Below are 26,392 nucleotides of genomic sequence, written 5' to 3'. Positions count from 1 at the left end.
GTGGCTTTCAGGTGTACCTTGCATATCTTTATAGAGTTGATGTGCATTTAGATGTTAATTGTAATAGGAGGAGAAATGATTATCTTTTTAATGTAAAAATAGTGGAAAGATATATAGAAAGAATGGGAAGTGAGACTAATGAGTTGCTCCTTGAAAGAGCTGGCATAGACTTAATGGATCAAGAAGCCTCCTAGTGTACTGTATATTACTAATGTGGTAGAACAATTCTACTACATTGATGGGTTGAATATTTTCCTGTACTATTAATTTCTGTGATTCATTTAGCCTGTTCTTACCTTTCTGATTCAAGTGTTTTTATGCTTAGAGTTTATAGATCCAGTTTTTCTAAAACCACAGAAGATGCACATTGTGGAAAAAGAGGTTAGTAATTAAATCTGCATTAATTGGTCATTCCTGATATCATTATCCTCCATATGCTGTAAAGTAATCCTTGTTTACTAATGGGGAGTATTGTAGATGATATAAATTCGGAAAAAATAAATTGAAGTTTTATGAAAGTATTTGTATTCATTCAGGAGATACTCCTTGCAATTCTAATATTTATTATCTTTTCCTAATTGTGCCTAACCATTAACCAAGCTGATAATCTGGGGTAACACAGGCCATACTGGGTAAGGGTGGCAGATTTCTTTTCCTGGTGGATGTTATTGCAATTTGATAGTTTTATTGTTAACATTACTGGAACTTTTTAAGATTCCAAACATTATTCTACTTAACCACTTGAATTTAAGATTCCCAACTGCTATCGTATGATTTAAGCACGTGAAGATTGATCAGTTGCTCAGACCTAGTCTAACAACTTAACTGTTAAGCTATCATACCTTCAACTGATTATCATTATTTTTATGTGTATGTACAATGTCCTGTGTATGTTACTAAAAAGGGCTTCTTTGGTTTGTTACGAGTAGGAATGTTTCTTTGTCTGTTAAATGTTTCTCTCGCCGTTGTTTCGCTTTAGAATGGCTGATATGGTAATTGTATTCATTTGTTAATCAATGGGGAATGTTATTGTGTTTTGTGAGGCTGGGAACTTGGGGGAGGGGTTGCGCGGGCTTGGGGGTGAAGGGAGTCGGGAGGGAGACGCCGAGGAAGGAGGACGTGCGCTCGGAAGACCACCGGGGAGTCCGAGGTGGAAGACGTGGAAGTCGGGAGGGCAAGCGACGAGGAGTCGAATGGTTCGCTGGTTGAGCTCCAACGAGTGCACTAAACTGACTGAACTTTGATAAGTTGGCGCCTTTTGTTTTTTTCTTGTATATATATATATATATATTGTATTGCCTAATACTCTTTTAATTTTAGTAGACTCTTTAAAGTGTATTTCATACTGGTATTTGTTGTGGGTTTGATACTGTTGGCGGGTGCGAGGCATAAACGCGATTCTCACAGCACCTGCGTGTACGGGAGGTGGGTTGGTGTGTAGCTGGATCTCCTTTTCCCCTAGACATATACCAGCCTGTTGGGTAAGTGTTACATTTGTGGGGTGCTCGCCCGGGATTGGATTGTCAGGGGGCTGTGGAATCGCGCAGGCAGCAGAGCGCAGATGGACAGGGATAAGATTGTTCGCTGGTGCGAATTTGAAGGTGTACCGGTACAGTACGCATGCGTAGTGAGCGGAGTGGATTTTCGAGTTTCGGGAGTTTAAAAAGGGTTCTAGAAGTAAGCCTGGCAATTATAGACCTGTCAGTTTGACATCAGTGGTGGGTAAATTAATGGAAAGTATTCTTAGAGATAGTATTTATAATTATCTGGATAGACAGGATCTGATTAGGAGTAGCCAGCATGGATTTGTGCGTGGAAGGTCATGTTTGACAAACCTTATTGAATTTTTTGAAGTAGTTACGAGGAATGTTGACGAGGGTAAGGCAGTGGATGTAGTCTATATGGACTTCAGCAAGTTCCACATGGAAGGTTAGTTAAGAAGGTTCAGTCGTTAGGTATTAATGCTGGAGTAATAAAATGGATTCAACAGTGGCTAGATGGGAGATGCCAGAGAGTAGTGGTGGATAACTGTTTATCGGGATGGAGGCCGGTGACTAGCGGGGTGCCTCAGGGATCTGTTTTGGGCCCAATGTTGTTTGTAATATACATAAATGATCTGGATGATGGGGTGGTAAATTGGATTAGTAAGTATGCTGATGATACTAAGGTAGGAGGTGTTGTGGATAATGAAGTGGGTTTTCAAAGCTTGCAGGGAGATTTATGCCGGTTAGAAGAATGGGCTGAACGTTGGCAGATGGAGTTTAATGCTGAGAAGTGTGAGGTTCTACATTTTGGCAGGAATAATCCAAATAGAACATACAGGGTAAATGGTAGGGCATTGAGGAATGCAGTGGAACAGAGAGATCTAGGAATAACAGTGCATAGTTCCCTGAAGGTGGAGTCTCATGTAGATAGGGTGGTGAAGAAGGCTTTTGGAACGCTGGCCTTTATAAATCAGAGCATTGAGTACAGAAGTTGGGATGTAATGTTAAAATTGTACAAGGCATTGGTAAGGCCAAATTTGGAATATTGTGTACAGTTCTGGTCACCGAATTATAGGAAAGATATCAATAAATTAGAGAGAGTGCAGAGACGATTTACTAGGATGTTACCTGGGTTTCAGCACTTAAGTTACAGAGAAAGGTTGAACAAGTTAGGTCTCTATTCATTGGAGCGTAGAAGGTTGAGGGGGGATTTGATCGAGGTATTTAAAATGTTGAGAGGAATAGATAGAGTTGACGTGAATAGACTGTTTCCATTGAGAGTAGGGGAGATTCAAACGAGAGGACATGATTTGAGAGTTAGGGGACAAAAGTTTAAGGGAAACACGAGGGGGTATTTCTTTACTCAGAGAGTGATAGCTGTGTGGAATGAGCTTCCTGTAGAAGTAGTAGAGGCCAGTTCAGTTGTGTCATTTAAGGTAAAATTGGATAGGTATATGGACAGGAAAGGAGTGGAGGGTTATGGGCTGAGTGCGGGTAGGTGGGACTAGGTGAGATTAAGAGTTCAGCACGGACTAGGAGGGCCGGAATGGCCTGTTTCCATGCTGTGATTGTTATATGGTTATATGGTTATATGGAGACGCGGTAGTGCGGGGGTTAAGTTTGGTGAAGGGTATGGGACAGGTAGAATTGGTAGCTAGACGGTGTGGTAAAGAGATGGAGTCTAGCTGGGTGTTGGTTAGTACGAGTGTTGACGTCAGGACGTTGGAACTGCCGGCGACGGTCAGTGTTCCGGGGGAGGAGGGGCTGTGGGGACTCCACACTTTCTCCGAGGATGAGGCTGAGGAGACATTGGAGGAGGAGCTAGAGCTAGAGGAAAATCCCAGAGAGGTGGCAGGCACTAGCAAAGGGAGGAGGGAGGAGGGAGTCGTGACTAGGCCCTGCCCCCCAGATAGTGGGGAAGCCTCGGAGCTGGCAGCCGCACTTAACTCCCTGGTGGGAGTGGCCGAGAGGCCACGGCTGAAGCTGGGGGTGTTCTCCGGAGCCAATCCGACTCTGGACGGGGAGGTGGACTATGAGACCTGGATCGAGCATGCGTCCTTGATGTTAGAGGAGTGGCCAGGCTCGGAGGAGGAGAAGAGGCAGCGATTGGTGGGAAGTTTGAGGGGTTTAGCAGCCAAAACAGTCCGGGAGTTGAAAGCTGAAAAGTCTGGGGCCTCAGTGGAGGAATGTATAGAAGATTTGGAGGGCGATGTGGGAGTGTCCGAAGCTATTGAGACGTTGGTGTTGGTGTGTCCTGACCCGGTGGAAACCGGTGGTGCTGCCCTCCTGGTGGGGACTAATTCCCCTGTTGTGCGACGGCTCCTGGGAGCTTGTAAGGAGAAAGCGGGGGAAGACTTTCTGGAGACCCTCTCGGTGCATCCAGTGTTTCGAGCAGTGTTCGAAGAAGGGGTTGCCTCCCTAGGACTGGACCCGGAGTGTAAACGAGGGACGGTGTGGTGTACGCAGGCGAGGCCCAAGGTGATCCGACCCGGGGAGGTAGCACTAGTGATGGGGACCCCCAGATTCCCAGGAGTGCCGACGGGCGAAGCCCTGTTAGTAGACGCCCCAGACGATCTTGAAGGGGAGACACGATTTCCGGCGGGGGCGCTGGTGAGGCCCGAAGTGCAGAGACCAGGGGTGGTACATGCGAGGCGTATAGCTATAAGTGTCAGGAACACCACAGCAAGAGAAATCACCTTTAAGAGGGGAATGCCACTGGCACATCTGTTCCCGGTGACGGTAATGTCTAGCACACCAGTGAGGACCCCTAACGGGGAGGGATCAGAGCATCGAAGGGAGCTGACCGCTGAAGGCTTTAACTTCGGGGATTCCCCTGTGTCACCGGAGTGGAAACACAGGCTAGTGGAGAAGATGCTGAAGATGGAAGCTGTTTTTTCTCGGGGCGAGTTTGATGTTGGCTGCTCCAAAAGCACTCGCCACACCATCCGGGTGACGGAGGACACCCCGTTCCGAGAGAGATCCCGGCGGCTGGCTCCGGCAGATGTTGAGGACGTGCGGCAGCACTTGTGCAAGTTGAACGAGGCCGGAATCATAGCTGAGTCCCGAAGTCCTTATGCGTCCCCAATAGTGGTGGCACGGAAGAAGAATGGGCGAGTGCGCATGTGTGTTGACTACAGGACGTTGAATCGGTGAACTGTCCCTGATCAATATACTGTCCCAAGAGTCGAGGATGCGCTGGCCTGCCTGAGCGGTGCGAAGTGGTTCAGTGTGCTGGATTTAAGAAGTGGGTATTACCAGATCCCGAAGAGTGCAGGCGATAAAGAGAAGACCGCTTTTATCTGCCCGCTGGGGTTCTTTCAGTTCGAACGAATGCCCCAAGGCATATCGGGAGCCCCAGCCACCTTCCAGAGGCTCATGGAGAGAACTGTGGGGGATATGAATCTGTTAGAGGTGCTGGTGTACCTGGACGATTTGATAGTGTTTGGATCGACTTTGGAGGAACATGAGGAGAGGCTGTTGAAGGTGTTGGGCCGGCTTAATGAAGAAGGGTTGAAGCTTTCCCTGGACAAATGCCAATTCTGCAAGACATCGGTTAGCTACATTGGCCATATCATTTCGCGAGAGGGAGTGGCTACTGATCCAACCAAGATAGAGGCCGTGACCACCTGGCCGAGACCCCAGAAAGTGGGCGCTCTGCGCTCATTTTTGGGGTTCTGTGGGTATTACCGGCGATTTGTGAAAGGATACGCCAAAGTGTGTCACCCGTTGACTCAGCTGTTGTGTGGCTATCCCCCGGTGGGAAAGAAAAGGACGGGGGACCAGAGGCAGGACGCTGGAGGATACTGGAACCCGGCGGAACCTTTTGGCTCGAGATGGGATGATCAATGTGAAGAGGCGTTCCGATCTTTGAAAAGGGCACTGACCCAGGCCCTGGTGTTGGCTTTTGCCCATCCCCAGAAGCCATATGTGCTGCACATGGATGCCAGTCGAGAAGGTCTCGGGGCTGTTCTGTACCAGGAGCATGGCAAAGCATTGAGGCCGGTAGCCTTTGTCAGCCGAAGCTTGTCGCCATCGGAGAGAAACTATCCCACTCACAAGTTGGAGTTCCTGGCGCTGAAGTGGGCGGTGGTGGACAAGTTGGGCGATTACCTGTACAGAGCCAAGTTTGAGGTGCGAACGGATAACAATCCTCTCACTTATATTTTGACTTCGGTGAAGCTGGATGCCACAGGACATCGGTGGCTGGCGGCCTTGTCGGTATATGATTTCAGCCTGAGGTACCGGCCCAGAAGCAAGAATGTCGATGCGGATGCTTTGTCTCGTCGGGAGCCGGGGAACAGGAGAGGAACGAGGAGTGGGAGAGTGTCCCTGCCCCTGGAGTGAAGGCGATGTGTCAGTTTGCTATCACCGTGAAGGCCGAGGGAAGAGGGAGGCTGGAACGAGCCATGGACCATTTGGGGGGTTTTGACGATGCCATACCCCTAGCTTACTGTGACCTGACCGCACTGCGGACTAAACAGTTGCCGTAACTGAGTCCGGGGGAAGTGGCAGCTGCTCAGCAAAATGACCCGGGCATTGGCACAGTGTGGAGAGCGGTCGAGAGGGGGGATGGGGCGTTGGCTGAGAAGGTGAAACACCCATTCGTGCCCCTGTTGTTGAAGGAGTGGTCTCGACCAACCCCACTGTTGGCAACTGGTCCTGCCGGAGGAGTATCGGCAGGCTGTACTCCAGGCCCTACATGATGATTCTGGACACTTGGGGGTGAATTACCCGGGAAGTCCCATCTAAAGTATGTGTCCGACATGAAGAGGGAGTTACAGCGGGCGTACGAGTTGGCCGAGGCTGCGGCTACCAAACAAAATCAGAGGAATAAGATGCGGTATGATCGAAAGGTGAAGTTTGTTCAATTATTGCCGGGCGACCGGGTCCTTTTACGGAATTTGGGACTCCCTGGTAAGCACAAGTTGGCAGATCGATGGGCGGCCAGCCCCTATGTAATAGAGAGCCAGATGCCGAACCTGCCAGTTTACCGGGTGAAACCTGAGGATGGGAAAGGGCCTATCAAGGTACTCCATCGGAATCACCTGCTGCCGCTGGGTCAAGCGGTGCAGGTGGATACGGAGCCAGAGTGGGAGGTTACACCTAGTACAAGGACTCTGCGAGGGCGCAGAGAAAGGGAAGAGCCCGCTGCTGAAGAGTGGGGACGGGTCCCTCGCCCGGAAATGGCTACTGATTTGGAAGAGGACGACTCAGATGAGTGGCCCCTGTTCCCATTCGCTGGTGCTCCAGTACCAGGAGAGGAGGCTCCTGGCCCTTCCCATACTGAATTGGGTGAGAGGAGGGAAGGTCTTGAGGGTCAGATGGAGCGGCAGCCAACATTGGTGGGAGAGAGGGTGGAGCCCGAGCGTGAGCCGGAGAGATCTCAGGTGAGGGAGGACCCCCGTGAGGAAGGGGGTGAGTGTCTGTCAGGAAGACCTGGGGTGTCCGAGACAGTGGGTTCGCAGGTGAAGAGGGAGCCCAGTGGGGCAGAAGGGGTATGGAGATCTCAGAGGATTAGGCGCCCCCCGGAGCGGTTGACATATGTGGTACCAGGAGAACCGAGTGTGATTTCTACTGCTCTGGGTAGTTATGTCACTGCTTTCTGCACCTGGGTTGGGTTTTGTGTGTTGCAAGAAGCTTTGGGGAACTCTAGTAATGCCATGAGGGCATGACATTTGCTGGTGGGGAGAGAATGTACAATGTCCTGTGTATGTTACTAAAAAGGGCTTCTTTGGTTTGTTACGAGTAGGAATGTTTCTTTGTCTGTTAAATGTTTCTCTCGCGGTTGTTTCGCTTTAGAATGGCTGATATGGTAATTGTATTCATTTGTTAATCAATGGGGAATGTTATTGTGTTTTGTGAGGCTGGGAACTTGGGGGAGGGGTTGCGCGGGCTTGGGGGTGAAGGGAGTCGGGAGGGAGACGCCGAGGAAGGAGGACGTGCACTTGGAAGACCACCGGGGAGTCCGAGGTGGAAGATGTGGAAGTCGGGAGGGCAAGCGACGAGGAGTCGAATGGTTCGCTGGTTGAGCTCCAACGAGTGCACTAAACTGACTGAACTTTGATAAGTTGGCGCCTTTTGTTTTTTTCTTGTATATATATATATATATATATATTGTATTGCCTAATACTCTTTTAATTTTAGTAAACTCTTTAAAGTGTGTTTCATACTGGTATTTGTTGTGGGTTTGATACTGTTGGCGGGCGCGAGGCATAAACGCGATTCTCACAGCACCTGCGTGTACGGGAGGTGGGTTGGTGTGTGGCTGGATCTCCTTTTCCCCTAGACATATACCAGCCTGTTGGGTAAGTGTTACATGTAATCTGTGAGAATGTGGCCTTTCTGCAAGAGTGATTCAGTTCAAGGAATTTGATGTGATACTTCCATGGCTATGCATTGAATGCCAGACAGTTGTCACATAAGATGAGAATCTTGAACCTGTCATGTAGTGCTTCTTTAGCATATTGGCTCTTGAAACTAGAATATCAGTATATCAAGAAAATCATGTTTTTAAACTCTAGATGCATTATTTACAGGGCTAATCACCAACTTGACACAGATGGAGCTTCAGTAACAAATGTGGAGACAGCTTCTTCCCCCTTTCTTTCCAGTCCTGATAAAGGGTCTCCGCCTGTTGATTCTTCAATCCTTTCCATAGTTGCTGCCTGACCTGCTGAGTTCCTCCAGTATTTTATGTGTTTTATTTAGGAAATGCTGACAGTTTTCATTAGGAGTTTGGTTGAGCTAGAATACTGTTTAACACACATTACCCCTTTGCAGTAGGTGCCATTGTGATGACTTTGCGGGTTTTCTGCACAAGGTAGAGTTGCATAAGGAGGCTAGTATGCCTGGAGATTCTGAAGGATGAGGGGAAGAAAGGCATATATATGCAGATATTTGGAGTCAAACTCCCAGCTCCAGCTCTCCATCCATCTTGAAACCATGATTTTCCAAGACAGTGGCAACAGAGTCTTGTGATCTTTTGTCGGTATAGCTTCTGGATGATTCAAAGTTACCATGGCTGATGAATAATACATTTTCTAGATGTTTATACATCACAGCATTAGATTGGCCACTGATTCTCCCTTCTTGGCTTACTAGATATTTTCACTTCTGCCCAGCTGATGCAGCCAAGTACCTATACTATTTATTATGCCCTGTCAGGGCCCCCTGGATATGATTCTGGTATCTTCACCACTATGGAGTCTTATTGCATTATTCCATTTATCATCTTTGTTGTCATCCTATACAACCTTGTTATCAGGCAGTGTCATACATTTCCTTAAGGCGATGAAGACGAAAGAAGTTACGTAGGACGGCTAAATGGCATTGGTAAAGGAAGAGAGTTTAAGAAAATGATATTTCTCTTATTATGCTGTCATGGTCAGTTTGATTGCCTAGAGAATCTCTTGAGGAACTCACTCATTGAGTAGTATACTCAAGGCAAAAAAATAAAAACATGGGAAATACCAGGATACTGTCACATTACCATTGCTGTTTGTATTCAATTGAGAAGGTCCCGTATTGTGAGGTTACCCTCACTCCATAACCTCAAATACGGTAATCTTCATCTGTTTCTTCTGAGAGTCTTAGGTTTTGTTTACAATTAAACTTGTAAGAAATTGATAAACTTTTACAGAGGTACAGTGTCTGCTCCACACACTAATAAAGACATATTCAAAGATATAAGGAAAGAGTGACAACTTCCTGATCTTGTAAAAGATTTCCCTTTTGAAGATGCCAATTAGTGTGGATCAATATTTCCAAAACATTTTTGCCTGCAAGGTTAGAGTATGGGGATCGTACTAGCTTACACTGTACTACAGCAGTGAACAGCAGTGAATACAGCTGGAAATAACATGATTTCTTCAGTCCTGATTTCTCATGAAAAGTCAGATCTAGAAGTGTCACATTGCTTCATGCAAAGTCCAAGAGAATGCTGGGTTAGCAAGAGATGAGGGGATTACAAGAGGATCAAATGCTTATAATAGGTAATTCATTTCTTAAATTAAGCCTGTAATCCCTCAGCTGCCCCCCTTGCTACCAAGCACTATCCCCACAGCCCCCTTTATCTTAGAAATTGTCCCCTTAGAAACTCCCACCTCCCCCAGGGGTTAATATTGTCCACTTTGGGGACCACTGGAGTAGATAGTGTGACTTAATGAGAGGCACAAAAGCAATTGCTTCATCAGAACTAACAGGCTAAGAAGGATTTTGCTGGATATCTTAAGGGCTCATTTAATTTATTCAAATAGTTTTGTTAAGAAACTTTACAAACTATAAAATGTCTCCACACCAGAAATGGGTACTTTGCATAAAACTGTTAATCTCTGTAATATTAAAAAACAAAGTAGTGTAGATGCTAGAAATATGGAAGTGTAAATGCTAGAAATATGGAATTGGAATTGATTTATTATTGTTACATGCACCAAGATACAGTGAAAATTTTGTCTTGCATACTGTTTATACATATCAGATGATTGAACAGTGTATAGGGGTAGAAGGAACAAGTCAAACAATATCAATGCAGAATAAATTGTAACAGCTACAGAGAAAGTGCAGTGCAGGCAAAGAATAAGATGCAAGCTCTTAACATGGTAGATTGTGAGGACAAGAGTCCATATTACCACACTAGAAAACCATTTAATAATCTTACAATAGGAGGGTAGAAGCTATCCTTGAACCTTCTGGTAAACCCTGATAGATCATGCTTTTTGGCTTTTGTAACTTCTGCCAGATGGAAGAGGTGAAAAGGGAGAATGTCTGGATTGGGTGGAGTCTTTCATTGAGCTGTCTGCTTTACTGAAGCAGGGAGAAATATAGACAGAGTCCAGGAGGAGATGTGGGTTTCCATGATGTGCTGAACTGTATCTGCAACTCTGCATTTTATTGCAGTCACATACCAAGCCACTATACATCCAGATAGAATAGTTTCGATGGTGTATTGATTAAAAATTGGTAATGGTCGAAGGGGACATGTCAAATTTCTTTAGCTTCCTGAGGAAGGGAGGTGGCATCTATGTGGTTGGATCAAGACAGGCTATTGGTGAAGTTCACTCCAGGGAAGTTGAAGCTTTCAACCCTCTCAACCACACCACCACTGAAGTAGGCAGCAGCATGTGCACCGTTCCCTTCCTTATGTCAATGACCAGCTCTTTTGTTATGCTGACATTGAGAGAAAAGTTTATTGTCATGACACCATGTTATTAAGCTCTCTATCTCTTTCCTGTACTCTGACTCATCACTGTTTGAGGTATGCCCCACATGTAGATGAAGTCAGAACAGATTCTAGCCACACAGTCATGAGTGTATAGAGAACTGAGGACATAACCTCTTGGAACAGCAGTTTTCAGAATAATTGTGACAAGAAGAGCTGCTGCCTGTCCTTACTGATTGTGGTCTAATAGTCAGATAGCCAAGAATCCAGTTGCAGAGGAAGGCATTATCTCTCAAAGTCCACTAGTTTGGTGATGAGTTTGTTTGGAATTATAGTATTGAAGATGGAGCTGTAGTCAATCAACAATAAAATGACATAGTTGTCTTTACTGTCCGGATTCTCTATAGATAAGTTTCGGGCCAAGGAGGTGGCATGTGCTAGAGACCTCTTTCAGCATTAGGCAAATCGCAATGGCTTGAGGATGCCTGAAAGGCTGGAGTTAATGTGTGCCAAGACTAGCCTCTTGCAGCACTTCATGAAATTAGATGTCATGAAGGTAGATGTCAGAGCCACTGGGCGGTGTGTGTTTAGACAAGTTATCTTATTTTTCTTAGTTGCTAGGATGTTAGTGGTCTTAAAGCAAGTGGGAACCACAGGTTGAAGTAGTGAGAGGTTAAAAATGTCTGCAAATAATCACACCAACTGATCTACACTGTATCTAAGGACACAGCCAGGGTTATCATCTGGGCCAGATGCTTTCAGTGTGTGGAAGACTGATCTTATGTCTGCAACGGTAACTGGGTTCATTTGCACTGGAAGCCGCTGGAGTGGATGGTGATATTCCTATTCCCTTTTTTCAAAACATGCATAGAATGAATATAGAATATTGACGTTTACAACACATTACAGGCCCTTCGGCCCACAATGTTGTGCCGACCACGTAACCTACCCTAGAAACTGCCTAGAATTTCCCTAGCGCATAGCTCTCTAATTTTCTAAGTTCCATGTACCTATCTAAGAGGCTCTTAAAAGACCGTATTGTATCCGCTTCCACCGTGGCTGCTGGCAGTGCATTCCACGCACTCACCATTCTCTGTGTGAAAATCTTACTCCTAACATCCCTTGGTACCTATTTTCAGGCACCTTAAAACTATGGCCCCTCATGTTAGTGATTTCAGTCCTGGGAAAAAGCCTCTGGCTATCCACATGATCAATGCCCCTCATTATCTTATGCACCTCTATCAGATCACCTCTCATCCTCCGTCATACCAAGGAGAAAAGGCCAAGTACACTCAACCTATTCTCATAAGGTACGCCCTCCAATCCAGGCAACATCCTTGTAAATCTCCTCTGCACTCTCTCTATAGTATCCACATCCTTCCTGTAGTGAAGTGACCAGAACTGAAAACAGTATTCCAAGTGGGGTCTGACCAACATCTTATATAGCCATAACATTACCTCACGGTTGATGAATGCCATCACATCATACACCTTAACAACACCGTCAACCTGCGTGGCAGCTCTGTGTGTCCTATTGACACGGACCCCAAGATCTCTCAGATTCTTCACACTTTCAAGAGTCTTGCCATTTATATTATATTCTGTCTTCAAATTGGAGCTACCAAAATGAACGACTTCACACTTATTTGGGTTGAAGTCCATCTGCCACTTCTCAGCCCAGTTCTGCTTCCTATCGATGTCCTGAAGTACCCTCCAGGCTATCAACAGCAACCCCAACCTTTGTGTCATCAGCAAACTTACTAACCCACCCTTCTACTTCTTCATCCAGGTCATTTATAAAAATCACAAAGAGGAAGGGTCCCAGAACAGATCCCTGCGGAACACTACTGGTCACCGACCTCCATGCAGGATGCGAACTATCTACAACCACACTTTGCCTTCTGTGGGCAAGCCAGTTCTGGATCCATAAAGCATGGTGTCCTTGGATCTCATGCCTCCTTAGTTTCTGAAGGAGCCTTGCATGCTTTATGCTGCAGTTTGAAAAGGAGAAGATAAAATCAAATGTATCACTGTTACAGTGGAGTAAGGGGAATTACAGAAGCATGAGAGAGCAGCTGGCCAAAGCTGAATGGAAGGGAATATAGCAGGAATGACAGCAGATCAGCAATGACTGGTGATTCTGGAGAAAATTCGGAAGGCGCAGGAAAGATGCATCCCAAAGATGAAGAAGTATTCTAAAGGCAGGATCAGGAACCGTTGCTGACAAGAGAAGAGAAGTCAAAGACAGCATAAAAGTAAAAGAGAGACAAGAGTGGATATTGGAATGATAGAAAATGACAATGGAGAAGTATTAATGGAGGACAAAGAAATGGTAGAGGAACCTAATAAGTATTTTGCATCAGTCTTCACTGTGGAAGACAAGCAGAATGCCAGAGATGCGAAGGTACCAGGGGACAGAAATGAGTGTCATTGCTATTAATAAAGAGAAGGTGCTTGAGAAGCTGGAAAGCCTGAAAGTTGATAAGTCACCTGGACCAGATAGACTAGATGAACCCCAGGGTTCTGAAAAAGGTAGCTGAAGGATCATGTACATATTAGTAATGATCTTTCAAGAATTACTACATTTTGGAATAGTTCCCAAGGAGTGGAAAATTGCAAATGTCACTCCATTTTTTAAGAAGGGAAGTCAAAAGAAAGATTAAGGTAGTTAACCTGACTTGGTGCTTGGACCATGTTGGAGTCCATTTATTAAAGATGAGGTTTCAGAGTATTTAAAGGCACATGATAAAGTAGGCCAAAGTCAGCTTTAAGTGGAAATCTTACCTGCCAAATCTGTTGGAATTTTTTGAGGAAATTACAGGCAGGATAGACAAAGGAGAGTTAGTGGATGTTGTTTATTTGGATTTTCAGAAGGCCTTTGACAAGGTGTCATGCTTGAGGCTGCTTAACAAGATAAAAGTCCATGGTATTACAAGAAAAGTACTAGCATGGATAGAAGATTGACTGACTGGCAGGAGGCAAACAGTGATTAAAGCTGGCCTTTTCTGGTTGGCTGCCGGTGATTAGTGGTGTTCTGCAGGGTCAGTGTTGGAACCGCTTCTTTTCATGTTGTATGTTAATGATTTGAATGAAGGAATCAGGTTGGAGGTTACCCAGACAGAATATAAGGTATCACTCCTCCACCCTGAGGGTGGCTTCATCGTGGCACGAGAGGAACCTATGGTTTGACATGTTGGAGACGGAATGGGGATCAGAATTAAAATATTTGACCACCAGCAAGTTCTGCTTTTGGCAAATGAATTGAAGGTGCTTAATAAAGTGGTCCCCCAATTTATGATGGGTCTCACCAATGTATAGAAGGCTTCATTGGGGGCACTTGATACAAAAGACAACCCTAGCAGATACACAGGTGAGGTGTTGCCTCAGCTGGAAGAACTGTTTGGGGCTGTGAATGGATGTGAGGGAAGAGGACAGGTGTTGTACTTTGGCTGCTTGCAGTGATAATGCCAGAGGAAGATTAGTGGGATGAATGGACAACGGGATCACAGAGATAACAATCCTTCTGAAAATGGAGAGTGGGGGGAGGTAAAGATGTGGTTGATGATAGGATCCCTTTGGAGATGGCAGAAGTCGTGGAGAATGATGTGATTGATGTGGAGGCTCAATGGGTGGTAGGTAAGGACAAGACAAAGTCTATTACTGTTTTTGTTCTGTCATCTTTCCCCGTCCATTCTGGTCCTGAAGAAGGGTATTGGCCCAGAATGTTGACTGTTCATTTCCATGGGTGCTGCTTGATCTGCTATTCCTCCAGCATTTTGTGTATGTTGCTGATGGAATACAGTGTAGGGAAGTGTATGATCATGCATTTTGGTAGAAAGAATATAGGCATGGACTATTTTCTAAATGTGGAGCGAATTCAGAAATAGGAGGTGCAAAGAGACTTTTGATTCCTAGTGTAGGATTCCTTAAAGGTTTAACTTACAGGTTCATTTGATAATGAAGAAGGGAATTGGACTCCTGGATGGGCTTCACTCTTCTGACTGCTGAATGCACTCTACAGCTGTGGACTAATTTTTGAGGATTCTGCAGTTCATGTTCCATGTGTTTTTTGTTTACTTTTATAATTTTTTACTTTTTATTTGCACAATTTGTTCAAGACATTTCACTGTTGAACTGACTCCGCAGCTATCACCTACAATCATCGGCACTCGCCACAGTGCTGAAATTGCTCTGTGGTTGTGGACTTATTTTCAGGGACTCTGTGGTTAATGTTCTGTGTTTTATTTGTTTACTTTTTTTTACTCTTTGCATGATTTGTTCTTTTTTTCACACTGGATGTTTGATGGTCTTTGTTTTGCAGGTTTTTCTTTATAGGTTCTATTGTGTTTCTTTGTTTTGTGGCTGCCTGCAAGAAGACGAATATCAGTGCTGTATACATTGTGCATACTTTGATAATAAAATTTCTGAACTTTGAACTGTCCCTGAACCTGATAGTGTGGGTCCCAAGGTTCCTCCTGTACCTCTTTCCTGATGGCAGCAGCAAGAAGACACTATGGCCTGGATGGTTTGGTGTCGTTGATAATGGATTTCTGTGACAGCACTCCATATAGATGTGCTCAGTGGTGAAAAGGGCTTTACCCAGAATGGACTGGGCTGTAGCCACTATTTTTTGTAGGCTTTTCCATTCATTCTTACACACCAGCCGTGATGCAACCAGTTAATATACTCTCCACTGCACATCTCTAGAAGTTTATTAAAGTTTTAGATGACATGGGGAATCTTTTAAACTTATAAGAAAGTAGAGGTGCTGCTATGCTTTCTTTGTAATGGTACTTATGTGCTGGACCCAGGACAGACCCTTTGAGATGATAACACCAAGAAATTTAAAGTTGCTGACCCTCTCCACCTCTGATCCCCCGATGTGGATTGGCTCATAGACCTCAGGTTTCCTCCTCCTGAAGTCAATAATCAGCTCTATGGTCTTGTGGTCATTGAGTAAGAGGGAGAATTTCAATCTTCCTCCAATATGCCAACTCATCACCACCTTGGAAGGCATAAGCATAATGCCAAAAATTCAAGAGTGAGTCCAGTTGCTATTACTAAGGAGGAAGTGCTTGCAAAGCTGAAAATTTCAAAGGTAGATCATCATCTGGACCAGATGGACTACACCCCAGGGTTCTGAAAGATATAACTGAAGAGATTGTGGAGGCATTAGTAACGATCTTCCAAGAATCACTAGAATTTGGAATGGTTCCGGAGACAGGAATATTGCAAATGTCATTCCACTCTTTAAAAAGAGAGGGAGGCAGGAAGATGTTGCAGTCCATTATAAAGGATAAAGTTACAGGGTACTTAGAACCATCATAAATTAGGCCAAAGTTGGCATAGTTTTCTAGAGGGGAAATTTTGTCCAACAAATCTATTGCAATTAATTGAGGAATTAACAGGTAGGATAGACTGCAGTCAGTGGATGTTGTTTATTTGGATGTTGCCTTTGACAAGATGCTGCATATGAGGCTGCTTAACAAGATAAGAGCCCATGGTATACAGTAATAGGATATATACTAGCATAAATAGAAGATTGATTGACTGGCAGGAGGCAAAGAGTAGAATAAAGGTGGCCTTTTTTTGGCTTTCATGACCAGTGGTGAGACTTGGATGACAGAAGTGATTGCTTTGTGACCAAGTTTGCAGATGATATGGTGATAGGTAGAAGGACATGTGGTGTTGAGGAAGGAATAAAGTTATAGACTGTTTTCTAAATGGGGAGAAAGTTCAAAAATCAGAGTTGCAAAGGGACTTGGGAGTACTTGTGTAGGATTCCCTAAAGGTTAATTTGCTGGTTGAGTCCATAGTCAGGAAAACAAATGCAATGTTAGTTTCAAGGGACTAGAATATAAAAACAAGGATTTAATGCTGAGGCTTTATAAGAATTGGTCAGGCTACACTTAGAGTATTGTGAACAGTTTTGGGCCCCTTATCTAAGAAAAGATGAGCTATCATTGGAATGAGTCCAGAGGAGTTTCATGAGAATGATTCCAGGAATGCAAGAGTTAACATATGTAGAGTGTTTGATGACTGTGGACTTGTACTTGTTGGAGTTTAGAAGAATGAGGGTGAATATCATTGAAACCTATTAACTATTGAAAGGCCTAGAATGGATATGGAGAGGATGTATTCTTTAATGGGTGAAGAGGGCACAGCCTCAAAATAGAGGGGCATCTATTTAGAACAGAGATGAGGAGGAATTTCTTTAGCCAGCGGGTGGTAAATCTGTGGAATTTATTGCCACAGAATGCCTTGGAAACCAAGTATGTATAAGGTGGAAGGTGATAAGTTCTTGATTAGTGTCAAAGGTTATGGGGAGAAGACAAAAGAATGGGGTTGAGAGGGATAATAAATCAGACATGATGGAATGGTAGAGCAGACTTGATGGGGTGAATGGCCTAATTCTGCTTCTGTGCCTTGTGGTCTTAATGATTTGGCCACAACAGTGGTGTTGCCAGCAAAGTTAAATATGGCATTGGAGCTGTACTTAGCCTCACAGTCATACAGTAGGTATAAAGTAAGTGGAGCAGGGCTAAGCACACAGCATTGTGCTTAGCCTATGCCGATGGTGATTATAGAGGAGATGTTGTTGCTAATCCGTATTGACTAGGATCTGCAACTGAGGAAATTGAGGATCCAGTTGCACAAGAGGTACAGAGGCCAAGGTCTTGAACCTTAGTGATTAGTTTTGGGGGGATGATTTTTGTTGACTATAGTCTATGAAGAGCTTCTGATGAATGCAACTTTACTGTCCAGATGTTCCAAAGCTTAGTGAAGAGCAAATGAATTGGCAAATGCTTGTTGACCTGTTGTGACAATAGGCAAATTTCTTTCTTTCTTATTGTGCAATCAGAGTAGTGGGAATGCCAGGCAGGATAGTGGATTGCACCTCTTGCAGAATGTGGGAAGATAGGAAAAGCTCCAGTGTTTCTGACATCTTCCCCTGCAAGAAGTTTATCCAGATGCTGTTTCTTCTAGACCATTCAGGGAACTGGAGCTGGATGAAATCCAGATTATTTTGGGAGGCTGAGGGGTTGACTGACCAGAGATACAGGGAGGTAGTTACACCTAAGGTTCAGACCACAGGTAACTTGGTAACCACCAAGGGAGTGAAAGAGGATAGGTAGAAAGTTCAGGTACACCTGTGGCCATTCCCCTCAATAAGTCTACTGCTTTGGATACTGTTGGGGAGGGGGATGATCTGGCAGAGGAAAGCCACAGCAGTCAGGTCTCTGGCACTAATCCTGGTTCTGTGACTCAAATGGGAAGTGGGGAGAAGAGGAGAGTAATAGTGATTCATTGTTTAGGGAAAGAGACTGAAATTTCTGTGGAGGAGAATGAGGTTCCTGCAAGGTATGTTGCCTCCAACTTGCCAGGGTTAGGTACATCTCGATCAAGTTCATAGTATTCTTAAGCCAGAGGTCGTGGTCCACATCAGTACCAATGATATAGGCAAGAAGGGTGATGAGGTTCTTCAAAGTGAGTTCAGGAAGTTAGGTGCTAAGTTAAAGGACAAGACCTCCAGTGTTGTGATCTCAGGATTACTACCAATACCATATACTAGTGAGGCCAGAAATTGGAAGATAATACAGTGGCTAAGGAGGTGTTGCAGAAGGTAAGGCTTCAGATTTTTGGATCATTTGACTCTCTTCCATATCTCATGGACTATACAAGGACTATAGCAGGGGTCACCAACCTTTTTTGCACTGCGGACCTATTTAATATTGACAATATTCTTGCGGACCGGCTGGATGTGGGTGCGTGGAGTGGGTGTTAATATCAACTGGAATATAGTTGATAAGTCAACTATAAGTCACTTATAAGTGGCTAATACACTCAATTTCATTTCTAAAAGGGTTTATCTAATGAATTTAATATTAAACACATAGTGCATATTTTCCTTGCATGAATATAGTGATAAGTCAGTTATGACTCACTTATAATAGCATCATAACATTTTAAGTAACGTTTGGATATTAAACACACTGCACATATTTTCCTCGTATGAACATATAAAATCATTGCAACACACCAGTGAGAGGACAAGGTAAAGGCCGGAGGTCCCAATGCCAGGGCCGCAGCGGTCACAGTCCGGAGAGAGCGACTGACCAAGCGAGGAGTGAAGCAGGGCACGTGCCCGGCACCCCCCCGCCCCCCGTAGGTCAGTAGGATCTATAGGCCGACAAAAGTTTGGCTGGAGGGATGACTTTCAGTAGATCACAGCGAGGTAGCTGCTCTGCTACTTACGAAACCCTGAGCCTGAATTAGGTTGTCTGTGAATATTTTAGCACTGGGTTCCCCATGAACATTCAGTGTGCTAAACAGGTTTAGAGGTGGCGCCCATCTGTCCGCCCTCCAGGCCAGTACCAATGGCACTTCTCACTGGCCGGTTACCCGAGGCCAACCAGTGATTGCTGGCACGAGGGTGTCACTGCATTTAGGCGCTGATGACCTCGCGTGCGTTCAAGTTCAACAGTGGGCATGACAGGGAAAGAGGAAAGGTGCAGCTGACTCATATTGTTTCATATCGCCAAATCATATCGTTTCCTCATGGCCCAGTAGCACATGCTTTGCGGCCCGGTACCGGTCCACAGCCCGGTGGTTGGGGACCACTGGATTATAGGAGAGGAGATGCTTGTTGTCTTGAAGCAAATTAGGGCGGTGACAATGGTAAGATGGCAGCGCGCGCCCAAGTCTACCCTCTCTGGGCCCAAACAAAGGTGATACTGTCCCTTTTAAATATTTTTTTAATGAGTACTGGATATTAAGAACTTCATGTACTGCAGGCCTATCCCATCAGTGGGTTGCTCGATATCTGGAAGTTAGAGATGCTGGACTTGGTGTGGACCATATTGTTGCTTGCTACAGAAAGGCTTTGGAGTCGGAGTGTAGTCTAATAGCGAGTGATTGTCTTTGTCACTTTTTTGTGACTGCAAGACCGTGTTAGACATTGGTAAGGCAGAACAGCCACAAGTAAGTGCAAGAGAATTGGAGGACAGCTAATGTTGTTCCACTGCTTAAGAAAAGTGCTAAGAATAAGCCAGAAAAATTATAGATCAATGAGCCTGACATCAGTAGTGGGTAAATTACTGGAAGGTATTCTAAGGGATGGGATATATAACTACTTGGACAGGGTCTGATTAAGACCTTAAGATTTAGGAACAGAATTAGGTTGCTCAGTTCATCGATTCTTCTCCACATTCCATCAAAGCAGATTTATTATCCCTTTCAACCCCATTCTCCTGCCTTCTCCCTGTAACCTTTGATGCCCTGATTAATCAAGAATCTATCAACTTCTGCCTTAAGTATACCCAATAACTTGGCCTGCACAGCTGTCAATGGCAATGAATTCCGGAGATTCACCACCCTATGGCTAAAGAACTTTTTCCTCATCTCTTTTCTAAATGGATGTCCATCTATTCTGAGGCTGTGCCCACTGGTCCTAGATTATTTACCACCACTCAACCTGCCAGTTAACATGAGGACTCCAATTCCTTGTACTTAATAAAGTGATCACTGACTGTATGCTTGTGGTCTTCTGCTCTTGTAGCCCATCCACTTCAAGGTCTGGCTTGTGCTTTCAGAGGTGAGTGCTCTTCTGCACACCACTGCAGTATACATAGTTATTTGAGTTACTGTTGCCTTCCTGTCAGCTTGAACCAGGTTGGCCATTCTCCTCTGTCCCCTTTCATTAACAAGGTCTTTTCACTCACAGAACAGGATCTTTTCTATTTTTTGCACCATTCTTTGTAAACTCTTGAGACTGCTGTGTGTGAAAATCTTAGGAGATCAGCTGTTTCTGAGATGCTCAAGCCACCCCATCTAACACCAATAATCAGTCACTTGGATCCCATTTCTTCCCTGTTTTGATGTTTGGTCTGAACAGCAACTGATGCACTTGACTATGCCTGCATACTTTTATGTATTGAGTTGCTGCCACATGATTGGCTGATTAGGTATTTGTATTAACAAGCAGGTGTACTTTACTGAGTATACATTACTGATTATCAGAATAAGTCTAATCTTGATGCAAGCTCTTATGTTGCAGCGCTCTTTTCCCAAAATTCATATAGTACATTCCCCAGAGAACATTTTGGTTTCAATGACCTCGACTGCCAAAACAAATACATAAGTTTTACATATGTATGTTCTGTGTCATTTCTTACTTCTTCTGTTTATAAGACCTATATATTTACACATTCATTTTACCAATATATTGTTCTCTGGGCTCTTTCATCATCCTACTTTTGCTGAAGTTCGATGTATGACTAGAAAATCCTCCATATCTTGATTGAAGTAAGGTTGGCTGAAGTGAAATGCTTTCAGAATTCACTGATTTTCTTTGCAGTAGTGCCTTGGGAAAATTTACATCCACTTGAGCAGACAGTGCTTTGCTTTAACATCAAACTAAAATAAATGTCACCTCCAGCAGGGTAGTACTCTTTTGGTAGTCCACTATGATATCAATTTTTGAATTTTATGCTGATTGAATCAAACTCTACAAGAAGCATTCATCTTTTTATGTCATGATCAATCTGTGATATACAATTGTTTTCTGTTATGCTTTATTTCCAGTTGATTTAGATATTTTCTGTATTTTGTAGTTGCTGAGATTAATTGGAATGACAAATTATTGAGAGCTGCTGACAATGTCCTTTAAGCAATGATTATTTAGTAATGCTTTGATAGACCTGAAGGATAAAGCAGATTCTGTGTCTCTAATAATTACCTTGCAGTAAGTGCCATAAAAAATTTTGTCATAAAGTGATGCAACAATATGAAGCAACCTCATGCACAAGTTGCAAGATAAAACTTTGTTTTATTATATTTAATCTAATTTACTGTATATACACATTCTGAAATTAGCTGTCTTGTTTCAGAGAGCATCTGTGTATTAATGTGTTCACATTATTTTCAACAGAATACTGAACATATAAGCCAGTTATACACAAAACTGTTCCAGGAAGCAGAGAAAATCAAGAGGTGGAAATTATCCATAGAAAATGAACTTTGGCAGAAGGATAAGAAATTACAAGAAAATAAACAAACTATTGAAGTTCAGCGTCAAGCAATACAAGAGCAACAAGTAAGTATGAATCATTAGATAACTATCTTTCACTATGGTGTTGTTTCCTGAAAAATGAGTGTAATCTTACAAAGGTATTGTGGATGCTGCAAATATGAAATAAAAAAAAGTAATGCTGGCAGTTACAAGCAAGCTGTGAAATGTGAAACAGTTAATGTTTCAGGTATTTAACCTTTCTAGCTAGTACTGAAAGTAAGCATGCAAGTAGAACAACCAGTTAAGTGAGGCAAATGGAACACTGGTCTTTGCTTCAAGATGTTCTCAAAACAGGAGCAAGGATGTGTCACAAAGTTATACAGGGCCTTGCTGAGAATCTGAAGTACTGCATAAAGTTTTGCTTTCCTCCTCAAAAAGGAGTGTAGTGAAGTTTCATCATTCTAATTCCTGGACTAGCAGGACTGTCTTATGAGGAGAAAATGGGCTGGTTAGGCCTGTATTCACTTAGGTTAAAATTAATGGCGGGTTCTCAATGAAGCATACAGAATTTCGACTGCTGTACAGATTGCATATGAGGATGATCTTTCCCCTTAATGGAGGAGTTAGAACAAAGTGGCATCATCTCGGGATACAGTCTGAGATATTAAGAACTGAGATGAGAAAAAATGTATTTGTTCCATGGCTGGTGAATCTGTGGAATTGTCTGCAGCAGAACATGGTGTGGTCAAGTCCCAGAATGTATTTCAGAAGAAGTTGGATAGTTTCTAAACACAAAAGGCATCAAGGAATATGCAGATAGAGCAGGAATATATACAACTAACAGAGAGGATCAGTCATGAATTGTATTGAATGGCGGAGGAAGCTTGAAGTACTGAGTATTCCAATTTTCTGTGCTTCGTCAGAAATGAAAATAGATAAAAAGATTTTACAGCATGTTTGTAAAGTCAGAATGTCTGAGAGAGGGTGGAAGGTACGAGAGATTAAATGATAACACAATGGTACTGTAAATAACAAAAGCAGTTGAAAATATAAAATAATTATTTGAAGTTGCTGAGTATTTTAGAAGTAATGGTGGAACTTTAGAACTACATTGTAAAAGTCCTTCACTTGGTCCATCACCCCTTGTGTCACTTAATCTCTACCCTGTAATCCCTATGTAAATTCTTTGCTCTTCTTCTCTATCTCCCATTCCTATAACTTTCCCCAGTTGTGCTGGATGATTGCCCTGAATGTTAATGCTGTGTTTCTTTCCACGGATGCTACCTGGTCTTCTGAGTATTTCAGATTATAATATTTGGATTTTTAAATAAATTATGGTATTTAGAGTGATTTCTGTATCTTTGTACTAGAGAAAAGGAATATTAGAATGCAGGTGTAACAATTAAGCCAGGACTGGGAAACTGGATGAAGTTAACCATTATTTCTGCTATTTTTAGAAATCTAACTGTGACTTCAAATACAGATATATATATGTATACTGACCTCTGCTCTTATTTGTACTTTCTTCAAAAATCACAGTGACTCTCAGTTTTTAAGTTTAGGAAAATTCAAAACTGTTGCTGCTAGTCTCTGCCACATGTAATTACAATAACAACAAACTAGCTTTTAAAAGGTAACTCAGACTCTGTACTGAAGGAGGGGAGGCACTATATAGTTTTTCATCACTACTCAGTAACAGGCAGAATGGGATTAGGTTTGCTCTGGCAAAGGTTTTTCCAACGTCCCAGCAACATCCTAGTAAATCTTACCTGTACTATTTCAAACTTGTTGATATATAGTTTAAACTAGAATTGCAGGGAGATAGAAAACAGAGCACCAGACAGGTGGTAGAATGCTGTGGAGAAAGATGTTGTTAAACCAAATTCAGGAATCAAAAGGTTGAGCATGGTGAAGCTAATGTTTTGAGTTGCGTATACTGTACACTGTAATTCAATGCAAGGAGTATTATAGGACAGGTGGATGAGCTTAGGGCATGGATCAGCACTTGGAATTATAACATTTTATGCATCAGTGAGACTTGGTTGCAGGAGGAGCAGGACTGGCAGTTCAATGTTCCGGTGTTTCATTGTTTTAGATGTGATAGAGCAGGAGGGATTAATGGGGGAGGGCTGGCATTACTAGTTGGGGAAAATGTCATGGCAGTGCTCAGTAAGGACTGTTACGAAGGTGGAGCAACTCTGAGGGGCCGAAGGGTACAAAGTAGCCCCCTCCTTTTTGAGAATCGTAAGATCGCTATTATTTCGGGTCTGAGACCCAGGAGATGAGAGAGATACACAGCATGCCAGGAAATGAGAGAGATACACATCATGTCAATAATGAGAGAGAGACACACAGAATACACAAGGTTTGGAATGTCTCCTGACATAAGCAGAACAGAACCACTGACTACTGCTATTGTCTCTTGGAGAAGGAATTGTGTATTGAGTACTGTACTATCCATTGAAACCCCTCAGGGGACAACCAGAGTGGTCTGGTTGAGGGATTGCATCATCCCAACCTGATTGACATCTGAGACCCCGTGAGTGAGGATAAAAGAGGGGTCTGGGGAACACCCCTTTAGACGCACCAGGAGAAACGCTAGAAATCCAGTGACAGCGTTTTATAGCGAAAGCTGGTGGGAGCTCGTGTGCATCCTCCCTTGCCTGGGTGGCGGGCTCATCATGGAAGAACAGTTTAGCTAAAGGAGAGGTCACATTTGAACGGCCACGACAACGAGATACCTGACGGATCAAAATCACAAAGGAAAGTCGGCAAGTTTTTCTCTTTCTTTCTCTCTCTCTCTCCAACAATTGCAACCCAGCGACACCCAAAAACGACGGCAGCCTGTGTGAACTACAGCGAACTTTATATTTCCATCGGACAATTCATTATCCCCTAGACAACGATAGAGCTTATTTCTTATTGATTATTATTATACCCGCACTTTTAGGTTTAGTATTGGCGACATATATTATCTGTATATTTGCATTGATATTATTTTTGTGTATTTTTACTAATAAATACTGTTAAAAATAGTATCATCAGACTCCAACGGACGTCTCTATCTTTGCTGGTAAGTAACCCAGTTACGGGGTTCGTAACAGGACAAACTGGAGAGATTGTCTATCGAGGCTTTATGAGTAGAACTGAAGAATATGAAAGGTATGACCACTTTATGGGGGATTATATTATAAACTACCCAACCGTTTGTGGGATTTATAGGAGCAAATTTGTAGAGAGATCACAGACTATCACAAGAAACGTAGGGTTGTGATAGTAGATGAGTTTAACCTTCCACATATTGAATGGAACTCCAATAGTGCAAAAAGGCTGGATGGAAAAGAGTTTGTTAAATGTCTTCTTTAATCAGTACATAGAAGTCCCAACTAGGGAGAGTGCAATAGTAGATCTCCTATTAGGGAATGAGACAGCGCAGGTGACAGTCTTCAGGCTCCTGTATCTCTTGCTTGATGGTAGCAATGAGAAAAAGGCATGTCCTGTGTTATGGGGGACCTTAATGATAGATGCCACATTTTTGAGGTATTCCCTTTTGAAGATGTCCTGGATGCTACAGAGGTTAGTGCCCATGATGGAACTGACTGTGTTTATAGCTTTCTGCAACTTTCTCCAATCCTGTGCAGTGGCCTTACCATACCAGATGCTGATGCAACCAGTTAGAATGCTGTCCACGATACATCTGTAGACATTTGTGAGTGACTTTGGTGACATGCCAAGTCTCCTCAAACTCCTAATGAACATGACACCCAGTAAATTGAATCTGCTCTCCCTTTCTACTTCCAATTCCTTGATGAGGACTAGTGTATGTTCCCTCATCTTACCCTTCCTGAAGTCGACAATCAATTCCTTGGTCTTACCGATATTGAGTGCAGTCAACATCACTCAACCAGCTGATCTATCTCGCTCCTGTACACCTCCTCGTCATCATCTGAAATTCTGCCATCAATAGCTGTGATGTTGGCAAATTTATAGATGGCATTTCAGCTATGCCTAGCCACGCCATCATAGATGTAAAGAGGGAAGGTGTTGAGGTGCGCCAGAGTGGATTGTCAGAAGGGACTAAATGTTATTTCCAATCTACACAGACTATGGTCTCCTTTGAGGAGAGATTGCAGAGGGGGATATAGAGGCCCAGGTTTTGGAGCTTTTTTGATTAGAACAAGGTATAATTGTGTAGAATGCTGAGCTGTAGTCAATAAACTGCTGCCTGATGTAAGTATTACCATTGGCCAGGTGATCCAAGGCTGAGTGGAGAGCCAAGGAGATTGCATCCACTGTAGAGCTATTGTGGTGATAGGCAAATTGCAGCAGGTCTAGGTCCTTGCTTAGGCAGGAGCTGATTCTAGCCATGAACAACCTCTCAAAGCACTTCATCACAGTAGATGAGAGTGCCACTGGGTGATAGCCATTGAGGCAGCTCACCCTGCTCTTCTTGTGCACTAGTATGATTGTTGCTCTTTTGAAACAGGTGGGAACCTCCAAATGTAGCAGTGAGAGATTGAAGATGTCCTTGAACACACCCATTAGTTGGCACATGTTTTCTGAGCCCTACTAGGGCCTGATGCCTTGCAAGAGTTCACCTTCTTGAAAGATGTTTTGGCGTTGGCCACAGAGACAGAGCTCAAAGGGTCAGCGGATGCTGCAGGGATTTGCTTAGATATAGAGTTATTCTCCCTTTCAAAGCATGCGTAAAAGACATTGAGCTCATCTGAGAGTGAAACA

General features: G+C 43.6%; 1 protein-coding gene across 1 annotated transcript in view; it reads left to right on the top strand.

Moving 5' to 3' along the window:
* sycp1 (synaptonemal complex protein 1) overlaps positions 1–26,392 on the top strand; it is a 275,829-nt gene that overhangs the window by 31,539 nt on the left and 217,898 nt on the right. The window contains exons 4-5 of the mRNA XM_073055277.1: positions 326–381; positions 21,572–21,736. Coding sequence (XP_072911378.1) covers positions 326–381; positions 21,572–21,736 — 221 coding nt within the window. The remainder of the gene's footprint in view (positions 1–325; positions 382–21,571; positions 21,737–26,392) is intronic.

Source organism: Hemitrygon akajei, chromosome 8 (assembly GCF_048418815.1).
Source record: "Hemitrygon akajei chromosome 8, sHemAka1.3, whole genome shotgun sequence".
Classification (NCBI taxonomy): domain Eukaryota; kingdom Metazoa; phylum Chordata; class Chondrichthyes; order Myliobatiformes; family Dasyatidae; genus Hemitrygon; species Hemitrygon akajei.
The sequence above is the reverse complement of the archived record's forward strand: the minus strand, read 5'-3'. Positions and strand labels throughout refer to the sequence as shown.